Source organism: Desmodus rotundus, chromosome 10 (assembly GCF_022682495.2).
Source record: "Desmodus rotundus isolate HL8 chromosome 10, HLdesRot8A.1, whole genome shotgun sequence".
NCBI classification, from domain to species: Eukaryota; Metazoa; Chordata; class Mammalia; order Chiroptera; family Phyllostomidae; genus Desmodus; species Desmodus rotundus.
Genome location: NC_071396.1, coordinates 101700719 through 101715588, shown reverse-complemented (window position 1 = coordinate 101715588; position 14870 = coordinate 101700719). Strand labels below are relative to the sequence as shown.

Genomic DNA, 14870 nt, shown 5'->3' with positions numbered 1-14870 from the left:
ATGAAATAAGGCACTTGGAGTCTATGTCTCGGAAATCTAATGCTGGGGTGATCTGGGACTCCCGACATCTTCTCCTTTCCCCTTCGAAATGCCACCTTGGGTTGGGGGTACACAGAGGAGGTGGGCAGGAGGAAAACAAATGACCTGTTTCAGTTGTGACGTTGTGTGCTTCACCTAGGGGTGAGGTTTGCAGTGCCATGGCCCAAATCAGACACCTTAATTCTGAGGTCCCTCGAACCCCTGCCTGCTTGGGCATCTGGCAAGACCCAGAGGGGCCCAAAATGCGAAAGAGAAAAGGAAACTAAAAGGAGATACATAGAAAGAATAGACCTGGTCTGGAGGGGTGGGGTGAAGGGGTGCCACTTCCTCCAGGTGTGGGGCTGGAAGACGGGTCCAGCCGCCTTGTGGAGCTACTTGGATTTTTTTTTTTCTAACTCCCCTAACCCGCGCAGCCCAGAGAGGAAAGGTGTGGGTCCACAGCGACACGCCGGCAGGGATTCCGATCGATACTCCAGGCGGAGAAGCCCTCCGCTTTTCTTCTCCATTTGCTCCTGGCCCCTTAGCGCTCCCGAGTACATAATACCTACTTACCACCCCAGCTTCTGTGTCAGCGTCTGCAGAGACTGATCCGCTGACCCCAAACTGAAAAGCCTTCTGTGTAATAATAAGCACTCAACGCGCTTGTAGTTGCCGATAAAATGACCAGATAAAAAGGCTAAAGCTCTTGTCCCTTTTCAGCTTGGAGTAATAAAACAGACACACATTTGAATGCTTGAGCAAAATGGGGTCCTCAGCAGGAATTTCCCACTCGCTGAAGGAGGCTTTCAGTTTCCCTTATAGGTGGTTTCAACTCTTCTTCCCCAAAGATTCCAGGAGTCATCCTGGGACTCCCCCAGGGTGGGTGGTAGGACTGGGGAACCCCGGAGACGCCGTGCTTGTCCTTCAGCCCAGCAATGCTTGGGGCCATTGAAACGCTGAGAAGCGCTAACAGGTAAAGAGCATTACTTGCCACATCACTTTCAGACGCAGAGGCAGGAAGGCACGTGTTTTTTCCCCTCTCTGTCCTTTTCAAGACAGGCGTGAGGGGGCGGCAGTGCTCTGAGATGGGCTGGAGTAGAATAGCTGTCATCATGCCTTTAACAGTACCCCCCAAAGACCAGCTGCCACGTTCCTTCTGGCCGCCTGAGTCCAGGAAGCCAGCACGTGCTAGAGATCGCCAGAGAGAGACTGGGGGTGGGGTCGGGGGTGAGGGGGGCTGGCTAAGACAAAAGGGAACCACATTGTTGGAAACTCTCAGTAAGCCTCCAATTTATTTCTCACTGTTATTCCCTATTCACTGCTTAATCTTTGCTAGGAACCAAGAGCAAAGCAGAGAAAAATGTAGGAGAGAATGAAGAGTAAGCTAAAGGAGAGAGAAAGTAGATTTCTAAGTCCAAGCAAAAGCACTTGGAGTGCACCGATCTGAAGAAGCTCTTTGGGGAAAAGCTAGTTTTCTTCATCTTCTCAGATCAACCCTGGGGGGGTGGGGGGACTGGAGGCAGGATTCCTTTAACGGCCCGCAAAGGCTGAGGTGGTCGGATCGGAAACGCCCCCTCCCCCAAACCTGGGTGAAAATGCTGCCTGTCCTATCCCCCAGCTCTGTCCGGTGTTGAATACACAGAAGCCAGGCTCAGCGGTGCGAGGAATGCCCAGGGACGCTGGAGAGGAAGCCGGAGCTCTTCCTTCAGCTCGTAGTAGTGTGTAGCGCGTAGTGTGCCACTGGCTCAGACACTCGCTCTCCCACTGCCCTCACCTATGTAAATCACTGCTACCACGACCTGTCTGTCCCCTAGATGGCCCGCCGATCCTCGGAGATCGCGCAGTCCAAGAGCAGCCGCCCAACCCGGTTTGCAGTATGGTACCGTGCGTCCTCCCCAATGGGGTGCCTGGACACTTAGCCCCTCTGGACTCGAGGCTGGATCCTGGGGGCAGCGTAACTGCCACGCGCACCGCGCTGGGTCTGTGCGCACAAAAGCGCGCAACTGCGTGCCAGTCACAGCCACTGCCGCGTTTTTCTCCTCTGCTCCCGCCGCCCACGCAGGAGGTGTCTGTGCTCCTAGAACAATAGAGGGGTGTACCTCGCGGCTCCGCCGCTAGAGGAGGCACAAAGAGCCAAGCCAGCTCCAGAACAATGTAACCAGAGCGTCGACTCGTCCTCTCCGGCCGGCCGCCAGCCCTCCCCGCTGGTCTAAGCGCGCACAATCAGCGCCCGCTTAATGCAAAGGCGGACCCTGGAGCCCGCGGACAAGACGCGTTAACTAACCTGCGTCTTAATTTCTCAGCACCTCTTCCCGCAAACTCCTAACCTCTCTTTGAGCCCAGACAAACCTCAGCAAATCCCAGCAAACACTCGGAGCGGGGCAAGGGTGGCTGGCAAGCGAGGCGCAGCACTCCCCATTCTTAGTTTCTCTTTCCCCATCCTCCCAGAGGTGAATGAGTGTGGCAGACCCAAACTTCGTCCTTGCACCCTCCCCGCACTGTGGACAGCGACACAGGAGCTGGCCCAAATAGGCCCTTTGGGTCGGAAAGTCCCCGCGCCAATGCCAAGCCTGGAGAAGGGAGCAGGAAGCGCTGTTATAGTCTGGTCACCTGGTTCCCGGCGCGGGCAAGGCTGTGACTCCTGTCAATGACCAAAGAAGTTTGCCTGATATGTTAAGTAGGAAAACAGTGAGATTTTTTCCATTCTGAAGAGCAAAGCCCCTCAAATGCCTCCATAGAGGGAGAATAGACAGCCTGGAAAACTGAAACGTATTGTCTAAGCAAGAGTTCAAGTGCACAGGGTTTTGAATAAGGGCAATACTGTTCTCTGTGAGTCCTGGAAAGAGAGGGCTCTTCGCGGACACCAGGCACCCCATCCAGCCTCGGAAAGAGCGGGCAAAGTCGGCACACTGAGGGGAGGGCTGATGAAGTGTTATGCGGGGCAGGTGGTGGATGAAAGCCCCTAGACAAGGAGGTAGGAAGAAAAAAAAAAAAAAGAAGAGGAGGAGGAGAATAAGAGGAAACGGAAGAGGAAATAAAGTCGAGAAGAAATAGGAAGTGTGTAGGGGAGAGCAGGAGGAAACCAAGAGAAGTGCTAGGCGCGTGGACAGGGGGCCCCAGCATCCCAGAGCCCTCTCCCCAGCAGCCTGGCTCCAGGCGACTCTCCGGGGCTTACCTGCCAGGCGTAAGGCGGACATGCGCTGGAACTCCGGCTCCTGCAGCCACTTCCACATCCTGCGGAAGGTCTCCCTGCCAGATTTGAGTTTACTCCACGGTTTGGGGTTCCGGAGCAGGTCAGAGAGAGTTCCCTGAGACCGGCACAGCACCCTCTGCGCGAAGATCGCCTGCGGAATGCTGTAGCGTTTCAGCTCCGCGGTGATGCGCTGGGCCACCTCTTTGGTGTTGATCTCCTCCAGCTGGCCAGATGTGGCCACTTGGGAGCCCGACGAGGATGAGGGTGGACGCTCGCGGCTGGGTGCCAGCACCGGCCCGTGGGACTGAGCGTGACCCGGGTGGTGCAGGCCATTGAGGTGCGACATCATGGCCGCGGGCGGGGTGCCCAAGCCCCGGGACAGGTGCTGCTCACCGCGGGTCAGCATGGCAGTGTGGTGCGCATCGAAGTTGGGGCTGAGCATTTTGTCGTGGCCTGGCGGCCCGTAGTTGGGCAGGCTCTGCTGCGCGTTGTGGAGGCCACCCAGCCCGTTGCCCAGCGGCGTGGCGGCGAGAGGGGACAGGCTCTGGCTCATCCCGGGCATCTCCTTGTAGGGGCTGTAGAGGTTGTTCATGGCCGGGAGCCCGCGCTCGTCGCGCATGAGGGTGAAGCTGCCGCTGACGTTGCCCGACAGGCGCTGGTGGTGGTGGTGGTGGTGGTGGTGCGGGTGGTGGTGAGGGTGCGGGTGGTGGAACTTGTCCGACACGGTGGAAATGGGGGGCAGCGGCTGGAGCGGCGTCAACGTAGTGTAGGTGTTGCTCATGCCCATGCCGGGCGGGGACGAGTCGCAGGACATGCTCATGGCATGATGGAGCGGGATGGAGAGCTCGGGCCGGTAGTCGCCGCCGTCCAGGATTGAAGCCATGCTAGTGACCATGGCCGAACGCGACGCCGCCGCCGCCGCCGCCGCTGCCGTGCCCAGCTCCTGGTGAGCCGCTGGCGGCGGCGGGCCCCGCAGTGAGCCAGCAGCGCCGCGGCCCGCGTGGTGGGGGCTGGGGCTGGCCAGCAGCTCCTGCTCATGGCCTGGGCCCCCGCCGCCGCCCCCGCCGCCCCCGCCGCCGCCCCCGCCGCTGCCGCCGCCGGCCGGCCCGTGTAAAGTGCCCAGACTTTCCATTGTCAGCTCCGGGTTCATGGCGCAGCCTTCTAGTTCTTTGGTGAGGCATCGATAGGCGGTGTAGGCAGCCTTCATTCAGTCCATCGGGGCACGGGGGCGGCGGGGGCGGCCGGCGGGCTAGCAAGGCGCGCGTGGCGGAGCTCGCCGCGGGAGCTGGAGAGGGCGCCGGAGTGCGTGAGTGTGTGAAGGGGGAGCGTGCGTGCGGTGTGCGCCCCGGGCTGCGGGCGGGCGCGCCCGGGGTGGGGGCGGGGGTAGGGGCGAACAGGGCGTGAGTGCGGGAGAGGAGAGGGGGCGGGGAGGGAAGGAGGGATCACCGAGCCCCACCGCTCGGGCCGGCGCGCTGCCTAGCCATGTTCCAGCCCGCTCTGGCGCCGACGTCTTCTGTTTGGGTGAGCGGGAGCTGTCCAGAAGGGCTCTGCCGCTGGCCGGGGCAGCCAACCTACCCTCCCGGACCCGGGGCGGGGCAGTGCCCGATGAGCGTTGCAAGCAGCCACTCAGGAGCCACGGCAGGCTTGGGAGGCGGGCCTTATGCGAGAACCTACCAATGGTTTAGGAGGGGGTGGGGCTGCGCGTTTCATGTTTGGCTGACGGCTCTGTGTCTTTTTTCCTCCTAAGCCACTGGAATCAAACGTCAAGGAGAGGGAGGGAGGGAGGGGGAGAAGGGGGAAAGGAGGGAGAGAGGCGAGAGTACGAGCAGGGGACCGAAATCGTGTCGAAGGTGCCGCGCTGTGTCCCTTTTGAGCAGCTGCGATGTGGGGATAAAGGGCATTGCTTTGATTCCCTTTGCCTCACCCCGAAGCTTTTCTCGCGGCTAGGAAGCTGGGAGGAAAGGTCTCCACTACCTGCTCCTGTAAGAACAAACACACGTCTCCTAGCAAACCACTTCCTAAGCATCCCTAGCTGGGAGCCAGTAGTGTTTAGCCTTTTAAAATGCAGGCACTAATGTATTCTAATGCAGGGTAAATTCCCGAGACTGGGGCGTGCATAATCTACCGGGCCAGAGGAACTCCAGCGCCCTCGCCGCTTGTGAGCTTGCGGCCGGAGGACGCAAGCCCAGGCTCGGGCCGGGCCGTGGTAATGCATGCAAAGTTAACACAATAACATTATTTAATTACCCAGCAAGCCCATAAATCTCTCAGTTATGAGGATTCAGAAGGGCCATGCTGGACTGCAAAACAAAACTAGAACTCCAGGAGCTGCGGTTTCAAGGTGACCAAATGCTTGCCTTATTAGACACTGGGAAAGAATGGGCAGTGGTGGTGGTGGGGGTGGTGGGAGTGTTGAGGCAGGATTGCTGCTGATGCCTATAGTGGGCAAACTTCTCCTGGGGACAGGGAGTAAGTAAATCGTCTAGCACGACACCCGTGGATATTTCCCCAAACACGGACACACACACTTCCCTGGAATCCCGGGAGAGGAACGCCCCGGGTTACGGCTGTGGGTAGATGCCACGAAGCCTAGACAGACATCGGTATCTTCGAACCTTGTTTCTGAAAAGACCAGAGCCCTGGCGAGTTCTAGAACGTTTGCAAGCCGTAGCTTTCAGAAGTACACCTTTTTTAACCTAGAATTTCAGTAACGCCGGGTCGGGGACTAGGAGTGGAGCGGGGTCCAGAGAAGGTGGAGATTTCTGCGGCCCCCGGGTTGGGGGTGGCGAGGTGGTTAAAGACTGTGAGTCACCCAACATTGAAAGCATTAAAAGTAACAGATTCTTCCAAAGAAGGTTGTGCTCTGTTTGCTTCCGAAGATTCAAGCTAGCTGAGGTTGCGCAGATGTTGCCTTTGTTTAAAGAGACAGTAATTAAGGACAGGGTGGACATAAGTTTGAGAAGCGTGACCTATTTTCTTTTGATCAGCTGTCAAAAGAAGAGCAGGAGGTCTCCTTAAGACAGCCCCCTTCAACCACTTCCAGCTGTTAGACAAAACTTGATAAGAAACAAGGACACTGCCTGGAATACTGTATGTGCCTTCCAGACGCTTGAGAAAGGTTTGAAAATAGTTCTTAGTCTCCCTGACCTTTTACAGTTGCCCTCCTCTCTTCTAGCTACAGAGACCACCGCCCCCAACCACCCCCTCTAAATTATCCTCTCACATGAAATGTACAGTGAAGTTATTCATAGGTCTACTATTGAGCTCTGGACAATACCTTGCCCGTTTATTTTTTGAAATAGCTTCCTCTCTGTGATTTCAAAGCTTAGATGAGAAAGTGGATGATTCCCTACATTGCTAGACATACTTTTCTGGATGCTCACCTCTCTAATGTCACAACACTAGAAAGGTAAAATAACTCAGTTTTCTATCTCTCTGCCTTTCCTCTTCCTCTTCCCCTCTCCTCCTGTCTTCCCACTGCCCACCTTATACATGGCGTCCAGACATTTGGGATAATTTGCAACAGTGAATGTTTGAAATACACACCAAATTGAACAAAAGTTAATAAGGGTGCGACCTCTTGTTGGTCCAGGAGTGCTGAGAGGCTGACAGAGAGTAGCAGAGGAGCAAGCTGGGGAAGAAGCCTGTCTGGTGTGCCCTAGTACTGAACGAAGCTTCCTCTGCTCTGGCTTCAGGCTCAAAGAATGACCAGTGACCCCAGCCTGTGACATCTATAGGCACTGCCTCTATACAGAAAACTAAATATATAAATTGCCATTTAAATAATTTTTCAAAATGATAAACTCATTTACCAGGCTAAGAATGTAAATCTCCTGGGAATAGCATTTCGGTGTGCCTGGGAGCAGTCACGTGCTGGGGAGTTGAAAGGTGAGTTGCATATTCTCCTGCCTGGCTCCCTCCCTCCCCCTCCCTTTCTCTTCTCTCTCTCCCTCCGACGCTCCCCCTTCCCTCGATCAATATTGGCGATCTCAGGGAAATCATGAAATAGTATTGGCTTCTTTGTGTATAATTTCATTGGGCTAGATTAAAGCAGATTTTTTCACATTTTTTCTAACGGTGGTTTGAGGTTTTATATTTCAACCAAAAACCCACTCGAAAGGAAAATGAATGTGCATGTTTAGTCAGCATCCCAATTTTTACTGAATTAGGTTTGTATGCCCTTCTCCCTTTCTTTCTAAAAAGGGAACATATTTTCTACTTGAAGATAATTTTAAGAACATCGGAGCTAATAAGCTTTTAAAATAGATTTTGAAATATCTTTGGTGTTTTCTTCTCTATCATTCTTTGAGAACACATATGCTAAGCTTCACAAGTTCGGCGACTCAGGATTCTTTCTTTCAATTTGAGGTTACGCTCTTGTTCTCCCCTCCCCTTGGCGTTTGATTCACACAAATAGACTGTGTAGAAATGTGGTAGCAGGAGAGCTAGTTCCTGACTAGTAGGGTCTGGACCAACAGTTGCACCAGCCATTACATCAGGAGGGGGATATCCATTTCTTGGTAACCCTCATCCACAGGTCTGATTTTCTTTCCATCAGACACTTAAATGGGTCAAAAGAAGGCTCCAGATAAAATGTAGCTTTATGACAAATGTAAGCTATTGTACTGTAAAGGGAAATAATCTGACCTTGAGTTAGCAACCGCAGAAAAAGACTGGAAATTTTTACTGTTAGAGCTTTCATGTGTTTTCACATTAAATTTGGTTTTTTTAAGGCTCTGAGAAGAAGAAAGCAGTGGACATTAAATTAAAAGAGAGACCCTATAAATTATTCACACACACAAAAAATAAACAGACCACAAGTAAACCCAGTCTGGTTACGGGGCCCAACAGCTTTGTTTCCCCCAAACAACAGTGACCACAACCCCTACCCCAGGGAAGAAGAGGAGGACTGCTGATTTCCACCCAAACATTCAAAATGCTGAAGAAGGGTTTGTGTTGAGCAGAACATGTTTGTGCTACAGCTAGGCTTCTCAGAGGAAAAAAAAAAACAAAAACACCCCCCCACACACATAATGGTGGGTTGATTTGAACTATTTTATTTTTGTCCTTCCCCAAACCATCTGGCGTGTGAGGGTAGGGGTATTGATCAGGACCTGTGAGCTGCAGACCCCATGCCAATCTATAGCGTTTCTGGCAATCAGCATCGCCCATGAATTGCAGCTGTCTGTGCAGCTCCTGAACAGAAATCTTCAAAAATGTGCTCCCCCCCTTATCAAACACATCATCCGTTCAGGGGTAAGTCAATATCTTTTCTTTGTCATTCTGTGAGCCAGGATTATGCAGGAGAAAGTTTTTTGTTGTCTGTTGTAGCTGCTGCTGCTGCGCCTGCCCCCCCGCCCCCCTTTTTAAAGGAAGGAGAGCAATTTTCTAGGCATTGAATGGTAATGGTTTTCCAGAAAGGCCTCAAGCGTTTGTATGAATCGGACAACAAATGCTGTTTAAATATTGTGGGGGAATTCGAATAGGAGGAAGAAATTCTTATGTTGCCCCACACAAATGATAAGTGATAACAGAGGGACCCTTTTACTGGCGCAGAATTTTCTCCCCCTTTTCCGGGGCCCCTGGTGATGAAGACACGGCAAGTCTCTGTGATTACACTTGCAGATGGACCGTGGGTGCTTGTGGAGCACAAGGAGCCTTCGGAATTGTGGCTGTGTTTGATATCTCCATTAGCTTCACTCTCCCTCTGTCTGAAAGCTTGGACTAGTTGAGCTCGGGGAGAAGAAAACTAAAACCAAAGCCCCACGAACTCCCTGGAGCCTCTCAGCTCAGAAATTCACTGATACATTTCAGATTCCAGTTCGGTCTAGGAAAGTTAAAAAAAAATATATTGTCCAGGTGGTGAGGCTGAAAGGGTCCTTTTCTGTAAAATGCCAGGTTAGCTGGCTGAGCTGGAAAGAACTGACCGCCCTTAACTTTTTGGTTACAAAGGACACTTTGCGCGGGGAAGGGAGGAGAGTTGGAGTTTGCTAGTGTTCTTTCCACCCTCAGCTGGCCTCTGAGGAAAAGAAGATGGAGTTAGGGGAGCCCTGCTCGCCCGGGAGCGTTCCCTTGGAACCCCAAGCCCAGTGCCTGGATTGGGAACTGGGGAGTGGGGTTGCGGGGTGACACCAGCCTGGTGGCTGGGCTGGGGCAAAACCCACCGCAGCCGCAGTGTGCACGTCGAGTGGGCAGGCTTGAGGGGGGGAGGAGAAGACCCCACCCCAAAGAGCGCTGACACCTGCTCCCGGGGCCAGGAGTCTGGAGCTGGAGCACTAAGCTCCTAAGAGCTGGCGTCCACCTGCCTAGTTCTGAAGAAAGTCTGGGACTCGGGCGGCCGTCCTTGATCGCCTCCTCCACTCATATAAACAGGGGACTGTTGGAGTTTTGAGGACACACACACGTGCCCGTCCTTCCTCCTCCCTGAACTCTCTGGGTTCCACCCCTCGCGGGAGGGGTTTGGACAGGAGAGGGTGCCCAGGCCTCTGACATGGACAGGAGGTCCCTGTCGCCAGGACTGGGTGTCAGGACCGCATGCCCGAATTCGGGGCCCATCTCAGAACCTTCTCTGGGGGCCCCGTTCCGGTTCCGTTTTCGTGGCTTGCTATCAGTGAGGAAGCAGATGGGAGACATGATTTCATTCTTTCGGGGGAAAATCAAATTCAAAAAAGTTAAGGGGAATTTGAGAATTCGAAACTGAGAAGACCAGAGGGCTCTTTTTGGGTGGGGGCGGGGAGCCACCGTCACGGTTCTCGAAAGAACAGCTTTTTCTCAAAAATAACGTGGCACTTTAGGGAAGCAACTTGCTAGCTTAAGAGCCAGTGGGCTCGGTGGGCTTCCAGTTCACGTGTCAGGACTTCAGTTCCTGCCCCTGTAGCCTTTGTGGGTCCGCGGTCCCACTTTTTCTTTTCTTTTCCAGTGGATTTCCGAAAATACAATGCCAATTCAAGTATGCTTAAAATAAAGTTTTTCCTCTCCTCCGGTTGTCACCCTACAAAAGATAAACTGGCGTGAGGTCCTTTTGTTCCGGACAAGTTGTGCGTGAAATCTTTTTGTTGCCCTTTAAAAGGGAAGGCAAAAGTTGCACTAAAAAGGACAAATTTAACTTTGAAAGTGGAGCAGTTTTCAAGTTGATCTGAGACACCAAGCCCAGGCGTTGCTGTTTATTAATTACCTTCTTAAAACGACAATTTATTTATTTGCTCTGGACATAACCATTTTTGATTGAGGATTCAATATTGTTTAGGCAATAATACAATCACGAGCACTTCCGCTCTCTATGAAAATGGGAGAGTTGAAAAGCCTTTTTGTATAATTTAAATTGTCTAGCTACCACGAATTTTTTTAAAAAGGATACGGTATTTAAAAAAGAAGAGTTGGCCAGATTTTGAATATTGTTTCCGATTTCAAAATGTAATATTTCTCTTTGAAACTAAGAAAACCAACCGAGGGACTTAAAATATTTATGCAAATCAGACCATTTCTTTCTTTTTTAAATCACATGGTATATATTTTAGATTCCTCGGTATTACCTCCCAAACATATTAAATAACCAAGGGAGTCTGAGCTGATCTTTCAAAGTAACGCGATCAAAAGAACACGGTCGGATTATTTGAGGAGCATTTTATCTTTGGAAAGTCGATTCGATGCCGCTTTTTGGGCTTTTTGATTCACTTTTGTTTTCTTCCAAACGCGTAAGAAAAAGCAACTCCGGCCGACCGCAGGGTTCCGAGGCGGTCCTTCGGTAACTGCGGGCCGCGGTCATCCCGGGAGGAGCGGGACGAGGTCCCCGAGGGCTGCTCGAATCAGCTCCGGGGCCGGGCCTGGCCGGGCACAGGTGGTCTGGCTGCTTCTAAAGAACCGGGCCTCCGAGGGCGCCGCGCCGCCCGGGCCGGAAGAGCCGAGTCGCCGGCGCGCCTGGCTCGGGAGGGAGACCTGTTGGCGTCGAGGCCGCGGGCGCGGAGAGGCCGCGCCGGAGGCTGCGAGCGGCTCCCCCGGCCGGCCGCGCCCTCGTGCCGCCCTCGTCCGGCTCTCGCGGCCCCGCCGAGCCGGGCGGCCCGGCAGGGGCGGCGCGGCCCCGCGGCTCGGGAGGCGGAGGGAGCCGGCCAGGATTGATGTCTAAATCAATGCCGTTTCTAAGCGCTTCTCTCCGCTCCTCTCCATCTTCCTCAAAGGCAAATCGCCTCCCGAAGGTGGACCTCCTCTCCCTTCGCAAAGTCAGCGGGAGGAGAGTGGCCGCACCACACCGACCCCGCAGCCCCCGGCCGGGCGCCGAGGGGCAGCGGGAGGATCCGGAACGAGCACCAAAATGGAGGGAAAGTGCCGGCCCGGCAGCCGCCTGGGGGGAGCTACCCGCTCGTCTCCCCACACCCGAGCTCCGCTTCCCTCGAGCGCCGGAGTGCAGCCCCGGCCAGGGCCCACCCCCAGCTCGGGCCCAGGGCGAGGCCTGGCCCGTCTGCCCTCCTCGCTCCCAATTGGGGCCCCAGTTTCGTGGGATCTGGAAGGGGGAGACCCCTGGTTTCCAACGCCAAACCGGGCCCTGCTGAGGCAGGCCTGGCTGTTTCTGATTTAATTATTCACTGATGAATCAGACAGCTGCAATTGTGAAAAATCCGCGGCCTCTATTGATTCCGGGGACATGTAGGGGGGTGGGGAGGCCGTGGTGGCAGAGACGGAAGTCGGCCCGGCCTTCGGGTGCCCCAGCCCCGGCGATCTCGCCTGGGCCTAGACCCCGCCGAGCGTGCGGCCAGGTCGGGCCGCCGACGCGCAGGCTGCTCTCCTCGCACTAGGCCCGGCGAGGCCGGGCTCGCGGGCCGGGCGGGCTTACGTGGGGCCGACGGGCCTGCTTCGCCGCCTCGGGCCTGCTGTGGCCTCGAGCGGAGGAGACAAAGGGGAACCGAAGAGCAAGGGCAGGAGAGTTGATAGGTGCGCTTTCCGGGGGACGGCTCTCGCGGGGGCCCCGGGCCTGGGGGCAGCTGCCCGCAGGGCGCCCCCCGTCCGGGGGCGGAAGGGCGGACGGCGGGCGCTTCCGGTCTCTGCCCCCCCAGGCGCTGGGTTGAGTCCCGCCGCGGCTAGCTCCTGGCCCGGCTGGGCGAAGGTCAAAGGGCTGCGACGGACGATGGGGCCCGGGACACCAACTCCCCGCACGTGCCACCCTCCCGTGGGCAGGGCAAGCCACGTCCGGTCGATCTGGGTGAGTTCCAGCCGCCGCGGCACCGCTTCGGAGCGCCCTCCAGGCCGGAGCCGGGAGCCCCGAGGGCAGGGCGCTCCGTCCCCTCCTCCGCGCCCCAGGAGCCAAATTGGGAGTGTTTTCCGGTGGAGCACTGTCTGCGTGTCCTCAGAGCAAGGCGCTGCTGACACAATGGTGTAGAGAAGACGTTAAAGAGGCCATTATGTTTCTATTGACGCAAAAAATGTAGAAGGATTTGATGTGGCCAGATAGTGTACAAAAAGCTTTTCTTTTTTTTCCCTGAAAAGCACTGGAGGCCAGAGGATAGTTCTTTGGTACATACTTTTTATGTCCTCTTCTTTGGTTGTACTCCAGTCATGTGGCTTTCCATGACAACTTTTAAAAATATTTTATTTATTCATTTTCAGAGAGAGGGGAAGATAGGGAGGAAGAGAGGGAGAGAAACATCGGTTGGTTGCCTCCCCCCCAACCCCAGCAGGGGGGCAGGGGGGGCGCAGTTCTGGCCGGCAACCCAAGCGTGTGCACTGCTTTTGCTTTGCTGGACGATGCCCAACCCACTGAGCCACACCTGTCAGGGTTCCATTACCCTGAATGTAGTATTCTTAATACTACATTTTATAGGCATCACAAATGATACAGGAAATTTGTAGGCTGTGTAGAACAAAAATATTAAAGGTTTAAAGTTCCGCATCCCCGATGCTTCATTCTTCTTTCTTCTTAAAACTACTTTTAAGTGTTTACTGTCTCCCTTTGCTGGTGAAATGTGTTCTTCAGACTTTATCCCGGAAAGAGGTCAGCACTGGCTCCCTGGAGATCAGATACAGAGTCAAACTCATCGCCTGCTTTGTGATCGGTGGGGCTGAGGGTAGGTCACTGAACACACAATGGCCTTTTCTGTCTAGCTTACTGAGATGGTTTAATAGATTTGGCGATGGTCTTCCAACTGCCAGACTGGGGAAACCTGGCTTGTGGGCTTTGTGTTCCATAAACCAAAGACCACGCACTGTACATAGTTCTTTACCTTCTTGACGAAAATTGGTAATGAGAGTGGACTTTTTAGGACAATTCTGAATCATGCTTTAAACCGCTGTGGCTCAAACATGGCTTGTAATGATAAATGTGGAAAGTCCTTAAAAATTTCCATCTGGGATTGTGAAAGGTTTCTGAAAATCCTTTAAACAATATTCTGTATATAGCTGCTACAAAACTATGATTTATATGATTTGGATGTAAATTAGTATTAATTTGTTTCCCCCCCTTTTTTAGTATTAATCTGAGTAGAGGATTTTTTGAGGTGGGGGAAGGAGATATGGTTGATTTCACTTTCGGTAAAGGTGGGGTGAGCAGAAACATTTAAAAAAATTTGCAAACCAAAGGTTAGATAAAGTCATATGATTAAAACCAACATTTTTGTGGTTTGAAGGGATGCAGTTTATGCCTTTGCAGATGCTGTTCCTTCTGTGTGTTTTGGTGAACTGCTTCTGCCCACAGTGCACATGATACGTATCAATTCATAGCTGAAGTTTTAGTTCCCATTTACAGACTTCTTTTTTGGGGAGCAATTTGCACATCTAATTTCCTGTGGAAAAAATGTCCTACTACCTTTTATGCTCATATTTTAATTTTATTCCCCCGTTACATTAACTATTGTAACTTAAATGTTAGAACATCCATGGGGCAGCAGCCAGGTGCAACAAGTGAATATGGGAGAGTTCTAGGAAACTGTCAAGTATTATACGGAAAATTGATTCATTAATTTATTGTTCACTTAAGAAGTATTTATTGAATACCTTCTAGGTGCCTCTTTGAGTTTTGGATTGCAAGTAAGAGAAATTGTCTTTAACTTAAGTAGAAAAGAACTTCTATGGAAGGCACTGGTAGTTTTCACAGAAGCGGTAGGAATGCAAGAGAGTTAAGCTTGGAAAGCAAGCTGGAAACAAGGGACAGTATCAGCAGCAGCAGAGTCAAGGTCACACCATGTAATAGACAGCCTCTGTGGCCCTGTTGTCTCTGTTGCTGCTGCCAAAAGTAACTTCTAGGCTATCCCTGTGTTTTTATGCTGGCTCTGCAGGAGCCAATGGCCTCCTGGAGGAGGGGCGGGGGGGGGGGGGGGGGTGGAGCGCGGTGCCTTCTCTGTTCTCCTATGGCATATACCAGGATCCTAGCTATCAAAGGGTACTAATTCTACCTCTACCACACACTTTAGGGAATCACTTAAAATAGATGGGTGTTTGGATAGTAGGAAGCAAAAAACAAAGGCACAAACGAAAAACCAGAAAACAAACAGCACCCAGAAGTATGTTACCACATAGGTGCTGGGAACAGAACAATGAACAAATTAGATGTGGTCCCTGCTCTCACGAGTCTCACATGATGACTGCTCATTTCTTGTGTATGTGTAAAGAAGGGGAAAAAACCAACAAAGAATTATTTGGGTCTTATTTCAACGTAATGGGCTACGTTTCCCTG

The 14870-nt window shown here is 53.0% G+C and overlaps 1 protein-coding gene and 1 long non-coding RNA gene across 4 annotated transcripts in view; one reads left to right on the top strand and one right to left on the bottom strand.

The window, feature by feature from the left end:
* The window catches only part of ONECUT2 (one cut homeobox 2), a 42286-nt gene extending 37853 nt beyond the window's left edge, over positions 1-4433 (bottom strand). For both annotated transcript variants that reach the window (XR_008425381.1, XM_024580719.3), the window contains exon 1: positions 3194-4433. Coding sequence is in view for 1 of the 2 variants with exons in the window: in XM_024580719.3 (XP_024436487.2) it covers positions 3194-4418 (1225 nt within the window). In the remaining variant the exon portion in view is untranslated. The remainder of the gene's footprint in view (positions 1-3193) is intronic.
* Positions 4434-11873: 7440 nt separating this feature from the next.
* The window catches only part of LOC123478733 (uncharacterized), a 117324-nt gene continuing 114327 nt past the window's right edge, over positions 11874-14870 (top strand). For both annotated transcript variants that reach the window (XR_006654037.2, XR_008425393.1), the window contains exon 1: positions 11874-12404. This is a non-coding gene — a long non-coding RNA (uncharacterized lncRNA). The remainder of the gene's footprint in view (positions 12405-14870) is intronic.